This window comes from Chiloscyllium plagiosum, unplaced genomic scaffold (assembly GCF_037043375.1).
Source record: "Chiloscyllium plagiosum isolate Xiang-an unplaced genomic scaffold, Cpla_swu_hap1 HiC_scaffold_35, whole genome shotgun sequence".
In the NCBI taxonomy this organism is placed as follows: domain Eukaryota; kingdom Metazoa; phylum Chordata; class Chondrichthyes; order Orectolobiformes; family Hemiscylliidae; genus Chiloscyllium; species Chiloscyllium plagiosum.
In genome coordinates this window covers 60,847,518-60,865,586 of record NW_028270173.1, presented here as the reverse complement: position 1 = coordinate 60,865,586, position 18,069 = coordinate 60,847,518, and the positions used below count along the sequence as shown (strand labels likewise).

At 45.3% G+C, this 18,069-nt stretch overlaps 1 protein-coding gene across 1 annotated transcript; it reads left to right on the top strand.

The window, feature by feature from the left end:
* The first annotated feature begins 270 nt into the window (after positions 1–270).
* LOC122541654 (uncharacterized) lies at positions 271–7,660 on the top strand. The gene is made up of 3 exons (XM_087978725.1): positions 271–626; positions 5,425–5,528; positions 5,642–7,660. The coding sequence occupies exon 3, from the start codon at positions 6,077–6,079 to the stop codon at positions 7,430–7,432; it is 1,356 nt and encodes a 451-aa protein (XP_087834851.1). The 5' UTR covers positions 271–626; positions 5,425–5,528; positions 5,642–6,076; the 3' UTR covers positions 7,433–7,660.
* The last annotated feature ends 10,409 nt before the right edge of the window (positions 7,661–18,069 follow it).

Here is an 18,069-nt window from a genome sequence, read left to right as displayed (position 1 = left end):
CTTCCAAATAAATCTGTTGGGCTATAACCTGGTGTTGTGTGATGAGGAATGCTATTCCCACACTAGAAATCTCTGTCAAACATTTCCCAGGGGAACTGAGACAGCAGCTGCAATAAGTGAGGTTTTATTCAGATGGGACAGTGACAAGTTTAAATCCCCACCTGATCTGCTGCTCAAAGTCACCTCCATTTCCCCGGTCAGTTTCCCAAGTTTCAGGAAACTCATGTTGCTCCAGAAATATTTGTATTGACTGTGAGAGACGTCAATCAGAGAGCCCACCCACTCTGCACATTGTCTCCTCTTCCTCTTCCAGAGCTGGTTCACTTCCTATAGGGACTGAAAACCAAGTGAGGAGATGGTGAGTGAAGGAGCAGCTTTTATACAAATTGTATCCCATAATATCCACACCAATCTTCAGGCAGTCTGACTATCCTGTGGGCAGTCAGGGGTGGAAATGTCCCTTATGCTGTGTGAGAAGATCCAGCTGAGAGAGCTGTTTACTCGGTGCTTTGTGCTGAACTGTGTGACTGGAGCTGTGTGTTAGATATTGAGTGTGTTTATTGGAAGCATTTCCCTCTGATTTCCGGGCTGAGTTTTGTTGATGGATCATTCCTGAATATGAGAAGGTGAGATGTGATGACCTTGGAGGTGCAGAGTGCCCGAGCATTCTTACTGATTTCCTATTGTTTAGTGTGTATGTTCGGAACTAGTTATTCTCCTGTGAATGGTCAGTGCTCTCTGTGATGTTGCTTGTCTTTTGAAATCTCGACAAAACCTTCCAGAAACCGATTTCTTTAACTTGCTGAGAAAAGCAAAAGAGACTTGCATTTATGGGGAGCCTTTCACCAGATGGGACTTTGAACAGATGAGCCGACGAGTTGCTGATGTAGTTTAATCTAGACAAATGTGAGGTGTAACATTTTGGCAGGCCAAATTAGGGCAGGAATTATACACTTAATGATAAATTCTGTGTTACAATTGAGCCCTCCACTATCACCTGATGAAGGAGCGTCGCTCCGAAAGCTAGTGTGCTTCCAATTAAACCTGCTGGACTAAACCTGGTGTTGTGTGATTTTTAACCATGTTCTTCATGATTTTATAAACCTCGATAAGGTCACCCCTCAGCCTCCGGGGAGAAACAAAGCTCCAATGGACACTGAACATTGTTCATTGTGCAACAGAAGTGTTGTCTGTTGTTGTTGTATATGATATTAGAAAGTGCCCAGGAATTCAGTCAGAGCAGCATGATTCCCCTCATGGTTCATCATCTGACTTACCTTCATTGTGAAGCAGTCTCCCAGTGAGGTGGCAGACTCTCTGTGAAGGGAGATAGAGTTAGAACCTCAGTCTGGCAACAGAACAATATAGGAATTGCTGCAGATGGATTTGAACTCTGTGTCATCATTGGAAAAGGAGTAGGCCATTCTGTCAGTCAGGCCTGTTCTGCCATTCAGTGAACACCATAAACTTGCCTTTGGCTCATATCCCTTTTGGTTAAAACAAAATCAATCTCAATCAAAATTAAAAACTAATCTCACCATCTACTGCCATTTGTGGAAGAGAGTTCCAAATCTGTACCACCCTTGATGTGTAGAAGTCGGAAACTTAGAACATAGAACATAGAACATAGAACAATACAGCACAGAACAGGCCCTTCGGCCCACGATGTTGTGCCGAACTTCTAACCTACATTAAGTACCCATCCATATACCTATCCAAATGCCGCTTAAAGGTCGCCAATGATTCCGACTCTACCACTCCCACGGGCAGCGCATTCCATGCCCCCACCACTCTCTGGGTAAAGAACCCACCCCTGACATCTCCCCTATACCTTCCACCCTTCACCTTAAATTTATGTCCCCTTGTAACACTCTGTTGTACCCGGGGAAAAAGTTTCTGACTGTCTACTCTATCTATTCCTCTGATCATCTTATAAACCTCTATCAAGTCACCCCTCATCCTTCGCCGTTCCAACGAGAAAAGGCCTAGCACTCTCAACCTATCCTCGTACGACCTATTCTCCATTCCAGGCAACATCCTGGTAAATCTTCTCTGCACCCTCTCCAAAGCTTCCACATCTTTCCTAAAGTGAGGCGACCAGAACTGCACACAGTACTCCAACTGTGGCCTAACCAAAGTCCTGTACAGCTGCAACATCACTTCACGACTCTTGAATTCAATCCCTCTGCTAATGAACGATAATACTCCATAGGCCTTCTTACAAACTCTATCCACCTGAGTGGCAACCTTCAAAGATCTATGTACATAGACCCCAAGATCCCTCTGTTCCTCCACCTGACTAAGAACCCTACCATTAACCCTGTATTCCGCATTCTTATTTGTTCTTCCAAAATGGACAACCTCACACTTGGCAGGGTTGAACTCCATCTGCCACTCCTCAGCCCAGCTCTGCATCATATCTAAGTCCCTCTGCAGCCGACAACAGCCCTCCTCACTGTCCACAACTCCACCTATCTTCGTATCATCTGCAAATTTACTGACCCACCCTTCGACTCCCTCATCTAAGTCATTAATAAAAATTACAAACAGCAGAGAACTTCTACACATATAGCTCGGAAACAGACCTTTCGGTCCAACCAGTCTGTGCCAACCTTAATGCTGAAAATGTGTTGCTGGAAAAGCGCAGCATCCATGGAACAGGAGAATCGACGTTTCGGGCATAAGCCCTTCTCCTGTTCCCTGGATGCTGCCTGACCTGCTGCGCTTTTCCAGCAACACATTTTCAGCTCTGATCTCCAGCATCTGCAGACCTCACTTTCTCCTGTGCCAACCTTAATCCCAAACTAAACTAGTCCCACCTGCTTGCTTCTGGCCCAGACCCCTCCAAACCTTTCCTATTCATGTACTTATCCAAATATCTTCTAAATGTTGTAATTGTGCCCATATTCACCACTTCCTCACGAATTTCATTCCACGCATGAACTACCCTCTGTGTAAAAACATTTGCCCCTTATGTCTGCCCCTGAAGGACATTTCTTGCTCCTCATGTTAGGGCAGTACGGTGGCTCAGTGACTAGTGCTGTTGCCTCATAGCGTCAGGGACCCGGGTTCGATTTCTCCCTTGGGCGACTGTGTAGTTTGCATGTTCTCCCCGTGTCTGCATAGGTTTCCTCCGGCTGCTCTGGTTTCATCCCACTGTCCAAAGATCTGGGGGTTAGGTGGATTGGACACGTTAAATTAGCTGTAGTGTCCAGGAGTGTGCAAGCTAAGTGGGTTTGCCATAGGAAATGCAGGGTTACAGGGATAGGGTAAAAGGTGAGGGTTTCGGTGGGATGCTGTTTGGGCGATCAGTATGGACGCGATGGGCCAATGGCTTGCTTCTACACTGTAGGGATTCTATGTGTCTTTTTAAAATCTCTCTACTCTCACTTTAAAAACATGGCCCCTAGTCTTGAAATCCCCCATCCTAGGGAAAAGACTACCATTAACTCTATCTATACCTCTCATTATTTGATAGACTACTATGAGGTTGCCTCTCAACCATCTACCCTCAGTGAACAAATTCCCAATCTGTCCAGCCTTTCTTTATAACTCAAACCTTCCATACCTGGCAACACGTGTCTTAGCCCCTGCAGATCAGCTCTCATTGCCGCTTTATTGAAGACTTCAATCAGATCACCCATCAACCTTCTAACTTGTAGAGAAAACAAGCCTAATTTGTGTCATCTCTCCTCATAACTTAACAAGAAGCAATGAAGGTTGTCCCTTCAAAATGCAGTCCCCTATCCAGCATGAATGGGATAGGATAGGGTAGGGTTGCGGATAGTTCCTGATCTCAGTCCAGATGGAGAGGGGTCCATGGGCAGAGAGATAGGCAGCAGTGAGGGAGCAGATCTCCTGGACTTGTTGGTCATTCTGACAAATCTGGTCTGGAGGGATGCAAGCTCTATTCTGTTTGCTGTATTCCTGAACATGGATTTCTCAGTAGACCAATAGACTGTGGTGTTTATATCATCTGCTGCTTCTGCCATCATTCATTTGTGTGATGTGAAGTTAAATACTCAGAATCAACACTTTTTGAGTTGACATTGAGCTTTGAAGAGACTGCTTGTTCTTCCGTGTTGATATGAAGTCTGAAAACTGAGCTCCATTCAGCTCAACATTACTCCACTGAAAACTCAAAGCAGGTTTTGCAAGTTCCTGGCTGTGGAGATTTGCTCTTTCCCTGAACTGGTTCCCACCTCAGTGAATCTGATCCTGGGAAAATCATGAGCTCTGGATGGATGTCACAACAAGCAGCTTTGATCAAACAATCAAAGTTCAACACAAATTGACATCATTTCTGAGACAGCAGTCAAGTTTCCTCAGATCACTAAATTTAGACTTCAAGATAATCTGAGGATGAACTCCCTGGATCTGAATTGATTTTTTATAATCATATTGGATTAAGTTATCAATGAAGCACTCAACGGTGAGGCACATGAGGAGATATTTGGACATATCACCTAAAGCCTGGTCAATGCGATATGTTTTAAGGAGGATCTTAAAGGAAGAAAGTGAGGGGAAGAGGCGGAGAGGTTTAGGGAGATAATTCCAGAGGGTGCAGCCTTGCAGCTGAAGACACAACCATCAATAGTGGAGCGACTAAAATTGGAGATGTTCAAGAGGCTAGAATTGAAGGAGTGCAGAGGATCTTGAAGGGTTGTAGGGCTGAAAGAGATCACAGAGATAGTGAGGAATGAATCCATGGAATGATTTGAAAATAAGGATGAAAATTTTAAAAGTTGTCTGAATGGGAACAGTTACTGGTAGGCACAAGAGTGATGTGTGAACAGGACTTAGTGTGAATTAAGATTTGAGCTCCCAGTCTCTGGATTATTAAGCCATAACAATTTACCTGCCATACCTGAAACATATTTGTTGAAATGTTAATGACTTCTTTGAAGCACAGAAACAGAAAATAGAAGCTGTAGTAGTCCATTAGATTCCTGGAGCCTGCTCAGCCATTCATGATGATCATGCTCATCATCAAGCTCACTACCCTGAGCCCCCTCCACCCACCCCATATCCTTTGATCCCTTTGGCTACAAAAGCTTAAAGATCTTACTTGAAGGCCTCAGCTATTCCCAAAATACTAGGCTTGTCTAATGCTGTAGCTGATAGGAATCTGAGTGAGTCCAGTGGATCAGGTTTTCAAGGACAAGTCCCTTCAATCAGCTATACTGAAGCAACATTTTCCACAGCTTTGAGCACTTCCTGCCCAATGAGTTTTCTTCACATAATGTTGGAAACAAAGGGGAACATTTCCAAATTGTGATTCAATCAACATTTATACTATACACAATATTTTCCATGAGTGAATAGTGCTTAACCATGGATAAAACTGGTTGTCACCAGCACAATGCAAACTTGTAATGAATTGAAGGCCCATTTTACACTTTGTCTTTTTCATTACTATCACAGTACCTGGGAAGATGGGATGTGGATGGAAAGAAAGTAACTTGGTTGTCTGATCCTGGTCCCTGCTGGAAACAGAGGGTGTGTGACAGTCAGTGAGAGAAAGAAAGGTAATAGCAGACTGGCACTCACTGTGGAACAGTCTTTAACGGAGGAGTCAGCCCCTTCAACAAATGAAGAGATGGAATTGGAGGAAATCATGTTTCCCTTTCCTGTTTTACAGAAGGATTGCACCACACTACACCAGAGAATACAGAGAGGATAGTCACTGCAGATAGATCCTGACCATCACGCAAGGAACAACTGCACAACTGTGGTAAGACATCCAGTCCCTTCTCAGCATTGTTCAACACAGAGAAGGTTAAAACCATTGTCTGGAAATTGGTCAGGTCAGGGGAGCTTTGAGATATCATCAGATGTGAAACTGGTCAGTGGTGTGGAGCCTTCCATCAGAACCAGCCTTTCTGAAGGTTCGACTGTGGGTGATCAGTCAGGGTGAGGCTGGGAGGAAGTGTGAGTGGACTCAAGATGAGTTTCCATCATTTATCCAGCCTCATCAACCACTGACTCAATTTATAAAGGCTGTTTGAATATGAGGTGTGTGAGGAGGACTCCCCAAGTGCATCTGTTATACAACTAATGACAAAACAACAGCTTCATGGAAGATAAACCATTCAAGTGTGAGGTATGCGATCGAGCTTTTGCAAAGTCATCAACCCTTGTGAATCACCGACGTATCCACACTGGGGAGAGACCATTTAAGTGTGAAATGTGTGACAAAGCATTTGCTCAGGTGTCGGGCCTGGTGAATCATCGACGTATCCACACTGGGGAAAAACCTTTCACGTGTGAGGTATGCAACAAGTCATTCTCAGAGTCATCGACCCTCCGGATACACCTACGCATTCACACAGGGGAGAAACCATTCTCATGTAAGGTGTGTGACAAATCATTCTCATCATCGTCGGATCTCCGTAAACACCAACGCACGCACACAGGAGAAAGACCATTCATGTGTGAAGTATGTGACAAATCATTCTCTTATTCATCACATCTCCAGACACACCGACGCATCCACACTGGGGAGAAACTGTTCAAGTGTGAAGTATGTGACAAGTCATTCTCTGATTCATCAAGTCTCTTGCTCCATCAGAGGATTCACACAGGTGAGAAACCATTTACATGCAAGATATGCAACAAATCATTCTCACAGTCATCAACCCTCCGCATACATCAACGTATTCACACAGGGGAGAAACCCTTTACATGCGAGGTGTGTGACAAAGCATTCTCACTATCATCGAATCTCAACACACACAAACGCATTCACACTGGGGAGAAGCCATTCAGGTGTGAGATGTGTGATAAATCATTCACACAGTCATCAACCCTCAGCATGCACAGACTCATTCACACTGGGGAGAAAGCATTCACATGTGAGGTGTGTGACAAATCATTCTCAAGTTCATCAAGACTCCTTCTCCATCAGAGGATTCACACGGGGGAGAAACCATTCACATGTAAGGTGTGTGATAAATCATTCTCCGTGTCATCAACACTTCGCAGACACCAACGCATCCATACAGGGGAGAAACCATTCACATGTGGGTTTTGTGACAAGTCATTCTCAGATTTATCACACCTTCACAGACACCACCATATCCACACTGGAGAGAAACTGTTTAAATGTGAAGCATGTGAGAAATCATTCTGTGACTCATCAAGTCTCCTGCTCCATCAGCGGACTCACACGGGGGAGAAACCATTCACATGTGAGGTGTGTGACAAATCATTCTCAGTGTTAAATTCCCTCCACAAGCACCAACGCATTCATACAGGGGAGAAACCATTCACATGCGAAGTTTGTGACAAATCATTCTCTGAGTCATCAAACCTCCGCAGACACCAACGCATTCACACAGGAGAGAAACTGTTTATGTGCCAAGTTTGCAGCAAATCATTCCAGAGGTCCTGGAACCTCCTGCTCCATCAGAGGATCCACACAGGGGAGTAATCCTTCAATTGTAGGGTGAGTGTTGAACCTATTGAAAGTTATTTGACCACCTAGGTCAAGATAGGGTTCACACAGGGAAGAAATGCTTTATATGCAATGTTTGTATTCAGGTTTTCGCACAGTCAACATATCCATTCTCTATCAACACATTCTCACAGGAGAGAGAGCCTGTCAGTGAGTGTTCACTAATGAAGCCTTCCCACAGTTTGTGGATGTCCTGGAAATCACGCAACAACTACCTGACCAAGTTCTTGAACAATTTGTAGTCAGGGTGTTTGAACCTGTACACAGTCTCACTGTGCAGGATGTTCAGTGGGACTGGGACACAGAACAAGAAGCAGCTTTCACTCCCATCAAACAACTAGTGATGACATCACCAGTGCTGAGGGATTATGATGTAACAATGGAGTGACCCTGCAGTGTGATGTCAGTGAAACAGGACTTGGGGTAATCCCCAGGCAGTGAGGACAACCCGCTGTGTTTGTATCCAGAGGGTTTACTCAAACTGAACAACGCTACACAAATCAAGAAAGAATGTTGATTACTGTCTTTCCTTTCACCAGTGTCTATTTGGGAGGGAGAAAGCTTCTTCAAAGCATCTTTCTGAAGCCACTTGTGTTTGCTACAAAGAATTTGCTCTGGCTGTTTGTTTGCATAGATATCACTTGGAAGTGAAGTACATTCAAGGGAAGCAGATGTACATTGCAGACATGGTGTTGGGAGCTGCTCTCTCTTTGAAATACATTAATGCTGGTACAGAGTTTGAGATCTTCCAGATTTAACAAGAAGAATCAGCCCAACATGTTCTGGAAGGCAGCAAACCACATCTGTGGTCATTTCTATGGTTGGTACCAGCTTCCTGGCTGATCATTAATAAACCAACATTAAAGATATTGAAAATAGAATTTATACTGTATGTAACTTCCATTAAAAATTCCTGATATGATCAGTTTAAGACAGATTATGCTGATAAAGTGAATACAAATTAGCATACATTCTCAGCCAAAATGATGTACTTATGGTTGTTACCTACTTGTCAAGCACTTATATTGAAGTAACAAGTTTTTAAAAATGTTTGTGATCAATTGAAGCATTTTTATAAAAGGATTGTGATTGTGATCTGATTTGACTTCATGATCAATGCAGTGTGTAAATATCTACTAGATAATTTGTAAGACAAGATATAACCTAAATCCACAAACATCCAATCTCTCGCCACCAATGCTCAGTAGCAGCAGTGTGCACTATCCACAAGGTGCACTGCAGAAATTTGTCAAGGCTCCTTAGGCAGCACCTTCCAAACCCACAGCGACTTATATCTGGAAGGCCAAGAGCAGCAGATACATTGGAACACCACTACCTGCAATTTCCCCTCCAAGCCACTCACTCTCCTGACTTGGAAATATATTGCCATTCCTTCAGTGTCTCTAGGTCAAAATCCTGGAATCCCCTCTCCGACAATGATACTGTTCTACCTATAGTACATGGACAGAAGCTCAAAAGAGTAACATACCACCACTTCTCAAGGGCAACTGGGATGGATGATAAATGCAGGCCAGGGAATTTAAAAAATACTTCTGCTTAATCTTGATTTTAGTCCTTGATTTTAATAATTTGTATGCTAATTTTTTGTTGGTCTTTTGGCGTGACTTTTGTATTTATAAACTCAATTGTATACAGTTCTTGACAATCTCATGTAGGGAATAGACAAAAGGATGTTTGAAGAGAGGAAGACAACAATGAATGAAAAAATCTGCAATGGACAACATTTTGATTACTGTTTAGTTGACAAGGATCAAAAAGATATGATTTTCTGCTTCGAACACCTTAAAGATCACGTTATTTCGGCCTGGGTTTGATAAGATGAGAATAGAGACTATTTACCTTTAAGGAGGCTATGGATAATAGTTGCTTAAGTTGTTTCCTTCCAACTGTTGGATTCTTTCCAAGGCTGGCGAACAGGAAAGAGATGGAGACCAGGCAGGAGTCTTAAAGATTGTCTTTATTGAAAGCACTTCTTCGTATATCTTCAAGCTTAAGTTTTATTAACTGTGAGTAGATGTGGCTTTTTATACAGCATTGCAACTGAAGCTTGTTTATACAGTATTCTTAACGGTTATTTGTCCTTACTGTGAAAAACAGACATTTTCTTTACAGAGTACTTACTGATTCTACTTCTCTTACACAGTTAGCATGATTCACATAGGCTTGACAGCACTTACAGTCATGTGCCCCTTGAGTCATCCTCATTAACCCAATCACATTTGCTGTTCACGTGTGACTTTAGTCATTCACCTTAATCATCCTAACTACCTTCAGTTGTCACCCTCCACAACTCTCCCGTTTGATTCTATCAAAGCACAGTACAGAATCGCAATCTTTAAACATAGGAGCTGGAGAACTCTTTTTTTGTGCTGGAGGACAGGACTGAACAGAGCGAATTTTAGCAGGCATCAAACTCTTAATAAAAGCAGAGAAGCACTGCAAAAGGATGTAAATAGCAATTAAAATAATGAGAAAGATCACTATGCCTTGGACAATGGAAGTGCCCAAGGATCCTAACCATACCGTCGCCGAACTCCAAAGGATGTTTTCGGTCGTGGAGGGATGATGGTATTTGAGTTTGTCAACCTCTTTGTTGATATGATCCACAAAGTTGATAATTTTTTTCTAAATTGTCAGGGATTTAAGTGCAGCATTCTTTCCCAATGAGGAGAAATGTGCCTCCTTTTTCAGAGAGAAGCCAGTCTAGAGCCATTTGGTTTTGTAAGGCAGTTGTGTGATTGGCCACCATTTTGGCACCGATTTTGTGTAAAGCCTGGGTAGTGTCATTGACTATCTGCTCCAGGGCAGCAGCCAAATTGCGGGATTCCCTGGCCAACCTCGCAGTGCAATATGGGGGAAACAGAACGGAAAAGAATTATTTGGTTTCAGTCGTGGCAGGCTTGCGCATAGTAGAGTGGATATCAAGCAGCTGAAAATGTGTTGCTGGAACAGCGCAGCAGGTCAGGCAGCATCCAGGGAACAGGAGAATCGACCTTTCGGGCATAAGCCCTTCTTCAGGAATGAGGTAGGGAGGAGGGACTTGGGGGAGGGGCATTGGAAATGCGATAGGTGGAAAGAGGTCAAGGTGAGGGTGATAGGTCAGAGTAGGGTGGGGGCGGAGAGGTCAGGAAGAAGATTGCAGGTTAGGAAGGTGGTGCTGAGTTCGAGGGATTTGACTGAGACAAGGTGGGGGGAGGGATAATGAGGAAACTGGTGAAATCCGAGTTCATCCCTTGTGGTTGGAGGGTTCCTAGGCGGAAGATGAGGCGCTCTTCCTCCAACCGTCGTGTTGTTGTGGTCTGGCGATGGAGGAGTCCAAAGACCTGCATATCCTTGGTAGAGTGGGAGGGGGAGTTGAAGTTTTGAGCCACAGGGTGGTTGGGTTGGTTGGTCCGGGTGTCCCAGAGGTGTTCTCTGAAACGCTCCGCAAGTAGGCGGCCTGTCTCCCCAATATAGAGGAGGCCACATCGGGTGCAGCAGATGCAATAGATGATGTGTGTGGAGGTGCAGGTGAATTTGTGGCGGATATGGAAGTTTCCTTTGGGGCCTTGGAGGGAAGTGAGGAGGGAGGTGTGGGCGCAAGTCTTGCACCTCCTGGGATTGCAGGGGAAGGTGCCGGGAGTGGAGGTTGGGTTGGTGGGGGGTGTGGATCTGATGAGGGAGTCACGGAGGGAGTGGTCTTTACGGAACACTGATAGGGGAGGGGAGGGAAATATATCCTTGGTGGTGGAGTCCGTTTGGAGGTGGTGGAAATGACGGCAGATGATACGCTGTACATGGAGGTTGGTGGGGTGGTAGGTGAGGACCAGTGGGGTTCTGTCCTCATTGGAGGCGATTGGAGGGGCGGGGCTCAAGGGCGGAGGAGCGGGAAGCGGAGGAGATGCGGTGGAGGGCATCGTCGACCACGTCGGGGGGGGGGGGGGGGAATTGCGGTCCTTGAAGAAGGAGGCTATCTGGGTTGTACGTTTTTGGAACTGGTCCTCCTGGGAGCAGATGCGGCGGAGACGAAGGAATTGGGAGAATGGGATGGCGTTTTTACAGGGGGCAGGGTGGGAGGAGGTATAGTCCAGGTAGCTGTGGGAGTCGGTCGGTTTGTAGTAGATGTCTGTGTTGATTCGGTTGCCCGAGTTAGAAATAGAAAGGTCTAGGAAGGAGAGGGAGAAATCTGAGACTGTCCAGGTGAATTTGAGGTCGGAGTGGAAGGTGTTGGTGAAGTGGATGAACTGTTCAACCTCCTCGTGGGAGCACGAGGCGGCGCCGATACAGTCATCGATGTAGCGGAGGAAAAGGTGGGGGGGGTGGGGCCAGTGTAGTTGTGGAAGATGGACTGTTCCACATATCCTACGAAGAGGCAGGCATAGCTGGGGCCCATGCGGGTGCCCATGGCTACTCCTTTCGTTTGGAGGAAATGGGAGGATTGGAAAGAGAAGTTGTTCAGGGTGAGGACCAGTTCAGTCAGTCGAAGGAGGGTGTCAGTGGAAGGGTACTGGTTAGTACGGTGGGAAAGGAAGAAGCGGAGGGCTTTGAGTCCTTCGTGATGGGGGATGGAGGTGTACAGGGACTGGATGTCCATGGTGAAGATAAGGCGTTGGGGACCGGGGAAGTGAAAATCATGGAGGAGGTGGAGGGCATGGGTGGTGTCCCGAACGTAGGTGGGGAGTTCTTGGACTAAGGGGGACAGGACCGTGTCGAAGTATGCAGAGATGAGTTCGGTGGGGCAGGAGCAGGCTGAGACAATGGGTCGGCCGGGGCAGTCAGGTTTGTGGATTTTGGGCAGGAGGTAGAAGCGGGCGGTGCGGGGTTGTGGGACTATGAGGTTGGAGGCGGTGGATGGGAGGTCCCCTGAAGTGATGAGGTTCTGGATGGTCTGGGAGATGATGGTTTGGTGGTGGGAGGTGGGGTCATGGTCAAGGGAGCAGTAGGAGGAGGTATCTGCGAGCTGGCGTTTGGCCTCAGTGGTGTAAAGTTCGGTGCGCCAAACTACTACCGCGCCTCCCTTGTCTGCTGGTTTGATAGTGAGGTTGGGGTTGCAACGGAGGGAGTGGAGGGCTGCGCGTTCCGAGGGTGAGAGGTTGGAGTGGGTGAGAGGGGTGGGGGAGTTCAGGTGGCAGTTAGTATCGCGGCGGCAGTTGGCTATGAAGAGATCGAGGGCAGGTAGGAGGCCAGAACGGGGTGTCCAGGTGGATGGGGGTGTGTTGGAGGCGTGAGAAGGGGTTCGTCAGAGGGTGGGCGAGAGTCTTGGTTGAAGAAGTAGGCACGGAGGCGAAGGCGGCGGAAGAATTGTTCGATGTCACGCCGCTTGTTGAACTCATTAATCCGAGAGCGTAGGGGAATGAAGGTGAGGCCTCTGCTGAGGACTGATCTTTCATCCTTCAAGAGGGGTAGGTCTGGAGGGATGGTGAAAACACGGCAGGGCTGGGAGCTCGGACCTGGTGTGGGGCTGGAGCTGGATGTGGGGGCGGGGTTAGGCCTGGGGGCGGGGACGGAGATTGTCAAGCAGTTTAGTAAGGTGATACATAAATGGAACCACATAAGCAAGATTACAGGAGCCAGGATGGGAGTAAGCAAGCATATGTTTTGTGGCCACAAACAAAATAGATACCATTAAAAGAATTGAAATGGGTCATAATTTCAGGGAACCAGTTTTGTTGAAAAGTGCCTTCATGATTGGCTTTGTGAAAAGTAAGAAGGCTATTGGAGCCCTGTGTGAGGAGAGAGGTATTACAAATCTGTTGGTCAGAGGGGGAAAAGAGACATTATAATATTGGGAGTATCTGCTGACTCCCAAGAATGTCCCTTTTCCTCAGTTGCAGTTCTGGTGAGAGTGAAAGGGGCTCTGTGTCTTCCTTCATACAAAATGTTAGTCAGTGTAACAAAATGGGAGAGGAGATGGTGCAGTAGTCTGGTTGGTACCATTGTGGAAGGGCGAAACAAGTTACGCTGCAGACCATTGCTTTTGCATTAGCCGCTCGGTGTTGACTGTATAATGGACACCTTCAGTCCGTAAACCCGCCTGATTTCTGGGCAGCAAACTGTTCTGTTTCAGCGCCTACTCCACCACTTTGGAGACATTGAAGGGGAATGGCCATAATGGGACTCCCCGTTTGGATTGGGTCAGAATATGGGCACACACTCAACAACTGGACACATTTCAGTAAGGCCTTTGATAAGGTTCCATATGGTAGGCTGCTCTGAAAGGTTAGATCACATGGAATCCAGGGTGACCTGGCAAATTGGATACATAATTGGCTTGATGGTAGGAAGCCGAGGGTAATAGTGGAAGGATGCTTGTTGGACTGGAGGCCTGTGACTAGTGGAGTGCCTCGGGGGTCGGTCCTGGGTCCATTGCTGTTTGTTATCTATATCAATGATTTGGATGAGAATATACAAGGCATAACTATTAAGTTTGCTGATGACACTAAAATAGGAGGAATCATGGACAGTGAGGAAGGTTATTAGAAATTGCAGCAGGATCTTAATCAACTGGGGAAGTGGGCCGAGAAATGGCAAATGGAGTTTAATATAGATAAATGTGAGGTCTTTTTTGGAAAGTCAAATTAAGGTTGAAGTTTCATGGTGAATGGTAGGGCCTTAAGCTGTGTAGTGGAACAGAGGGATCTTGGAGTTCAGGTGCAGGGTTATTTGAAAGTGGAGTCACAGGTAGACAGGGCAGTGAGGAAGGCTTTTGGCACACTGGCCTTCAATCTTGGCACTGAATACAGAAGTTGGGAAGTTAGAACACAGAACAGTACAGCCCTTCAGCCCATGATATTGTGCCAAGCATTTAACGTAAATCAACCTAATGTAAGATCAACCTAACCTAAACAGCCCACAATTTACTGCCACCCATGTGCTTGTCTAGCAGTCGCTTAAATGTACCTAATGTCTCTGACTCTACTACCACTGCTGGCAATGCATTCTATGCTCCCACTACTCTCTGCATAAAGAACATAAAGACATCTCCCCTATACATTCCTCCAATCACCTTAAAATTATGACCCCTCGTGACAGCCATTTCTGCCCTGGCTATCTATTTATGCCTCTTATTACCTTGTACACCTCTGTCAAGTCACCTCTCTTCCTTCTTCTCTCCAATGTGAAAAGCCCAAGCTCACTCAACCTCTCTTCAAATGACAAGCCCTCCAATCCAGGCAGCATCCTGGTAAATCTCCTTTGTACCCTCTCTAAAGCATCTACATCCTTCCTGAGGCAACCAGAACTGAACATAATATTCCAAGTATGATCTAACCAGGTTTTTATAGAGCTGCAGCAAAACTGTGCGGCTCTTAAACTCAATCCCTCGTTAATGAAAGCCAAACAACCATACACCTTCTTAACAATCCTATCAACTTGAGGGATCAACTTGAAGATCCTGCTGTTCCTCCACACTGCCAAGAGTCCTGTCTTTAACCCTGTATTCATCATTCAAATTTTTCCTTCCAAAATTAATCACTTTGCATTTATCCAGTATGAACTCCATCTGCCACTTCTCAGCCCAGCTCTGCAACCCGTCAATGTCATGTTGTAGCCTGCAACATCCCTCGACACTATCTACAACAGCACTGACCTTTGGGTCATTGGCAAACTTACTAACCCACTCTTCCACTTCTTCATCCAAGTCATCTATAAAATTTACAAAGAGCAGAGGCCCAAGAACAGATTACTGCAGGACACCACTGGTCACCGACTTCTAGGCAAAATACTTTCCATCTACTACCACTCACTGTTTCTTTCAGCCAGCCAATTCTGTATCCAGACAGCCAAATTTCCCTGTATTCCATACCTCCTAACTTTCTGAATGAGGCTATCGTGGGGAACCTTTTCAAATGCCTTAATGAAATCCATATACACCACATCCACTGCTTGACCTTCATCAACTTGTCTCGTCACATCCTCAAAGAACCTGATAAGGCTTGTGAGGCATGACCTGCTTCTCACAAAGCCATGCTGACTACCTTTAATCAAAATATGTTTTTCCAAATAGTCATAAATCCTATCTGTCAGAATTATTTATAGTACCTTGCTTACCACAGACATAAGACTGACTGGTCTATAATTCCTGGGGATTTCCCTATTCCCTTTCTTCAACAGAGGAACATTTGCCTCCCTCCAATCATCTGGTACTACTCCTGTGGAGAGTGAGGATGCAAAGATCATTGCCAATGGTGCAGCAATCTCATTGTTTGGTTCCCCAAGTAACCTTGGATATATCTGGTCCGGCCCTGGGGATTTATCTATCTTGATGCTTCCCAGAATTTCCAGCACATCGACTTCCTTAATATCAATCTGTTCAATCCTATTAACTTGATCCACAGTGTTCTCACATGGTTCCTCTCTCTGGTGAACACTGAAACAAAAAACTCATTTAGGGCCTACCCTACCTCTTCAGACTCCAGGCCCAAGTTCCCTCCACTATCCCTAATTGTCCTTACCCTCTCCTTGATCATTCTCTTATTCCTCACATAAGTGTATAGAATGCCTTTGGGTTTTCCCTAAACCTTCCACCAAGGCTTTTTTGTACCTCCTCCTAGCTTTCCTCAGTCCATTTTTGAGTTATCTAGCTACCCTGTAATCCTCTAAAGCTGTGCCAGATCCTTGCTTCCTCAATCTTAAGTACGCTTCCTTCTTCCTTTTGACAAGAAGCTCCTCTGCTCTTATTGTCCAAGGCTGCTTCACCTGACCATTCCTTGCCTGTCTCAGTGGGACAAAGTTATCCCACTGCAGCAAACGCTCCTTAAAAGCCTCCACATTTCTGTTGTGCCTGTCCCATAGAACAATTGTTCACAATTTATACTCCACAGCTCCTGTCTAATAGCAGTATAATTTCCCCTCCTCTTCCCATATTGTCTATTCCTATCCCTCTCCATTGCTTTGGGGGTAAAGGTCAGGCAGTTGTGGTCACTGTCACCAAAATGCTCTCCCACCGAGAGCTCTGTCACCTGGCCTGCTCATTGCCTAGCACCAAATCCAATATGCCCCCCATCCCCACCCCAGGCAGCCTATTTACATATTGAGTCAGGAATTCCTCCTGGATACACCTGACAAAATCAACTCCATGTAGACCATCTGCACTAAGGAGGTTCCAATCAGTAACGGGGAAGTTGTACTCACCCATAACAACAACTCTGTTACACCTTCACCTTTCCAGCGTTTGCTGTCCAATTTGTTCATCCATTTCACTGGGGGGTCTATAGAAAACACTCAATAAAGTGACTGCGCCTTTCCTGTTACTGACTTCCACCCATACTGTCTCAGTAAACAGACCCTCCTCAACAGCCTCCTTTTCTACAGCTATGATGCACTCTCTAATTAATAATGCTACTCCCCCCTCTTCTCTTACCCCCCTCCCTGTCCTTTTTAAAAGTTCGAAATCCTGGAACATCCAGCAACTATTCCTGCCTCTGTGAAATCCATGTCTCTGTTATGGCCACAATATCGTCGTTCCAAGTACTGATCTATTGTCTAAGTTCATCACTCTTGTTCCTGACACTCCTTGCATTGAAATAGACATACTTTAATCCATCCCCTTGCCCTAACAACTGTGTATTATTCCTGATAGACTCTCTGTAGCAGTTGTACAGGACGTTGGTGAGGCTGCACTTGGAGTTTTATGTCACCTTGTTATTGGAAAGACATTATTAAACTGGAAAGAGCGCAGAAGAAATTTACAAGGATGTTTCCTGGATTCAATGGTCTGAGTTATAGGGAGAGATTGGACCATTAAGATTTTTTTCTTTAGAGCATAGGAGACTGAGGAGGTATCTTATAGAAGTGTATAAGATCATGAGAGGCATGGATAGGGTAAATGCACCCAGTCTTTTTCCCAGGGTTGAGGAATCAAGGACTAGAGGGCATCAGTTAGAGGGGAAAGAATAAAGGGGAACCTGAGAGGACAATGTTTTTACACAGAGGGTGGTACGCATATGGAATGAGCTGCCAGCATTAGTCGTTGAAGTGGGTGTATTAACATTTATAGGGCATTTGGACAATACATGGATAGGAAAGATTTAGAAGGATATGGGCCAAGTGCAGGGAAATGGGGTTAGTGTTGATGGACATTTTGGTCGGCATGGACCATGTCAGACGTCATATTGTGATCCAGCCAACTATGCCAAGTTGTTGGGTTTTTGCAAGGCCAGAGAATAGGAGCAAGACAGAGACCAGCCAGGTTGTCTTTCTTGAAAGTACTTCTTAGTATATCTTCAAGCTTAAATTTTATTTACTGTGAGTAGATGTGGCTTTTTATACAGCATTGCAACTGAAGCTTGTTTATACAATATTTTTATGGTTATCAATCCATACTATGATAAACAGAAGTTTTCTTAACAGAGTATTTATTTATTCTGTCTCTCTTACACAGTTAGCATGACTCAAACAGGCCTGACAGCTTTTACAGTCATGCGCCCCTTAAGTCATCTATGTTAACCTGATCATATTTGCTGTTCACGTGCTACTTTAGTCATTCACTTTAATCATCCTCACTACCTTCAGTTGCTGCCATCCAGGTAACCAAAGGGTAAACTCTGATGGATCTACAAAAACTTATATATTATGAGAGAAAGCCACAAGCTCGGCAGGGGCAAAGGTAAGTA

Coding starts and splice junctions, on each gene's coding strand:
- LOC122541654 (XM_087978725.1), top strand. CDS start 6,077: ATGGAAGATAAACCATTCAAGTGTGAGGTATGCGATCGAGCTTTTGCA.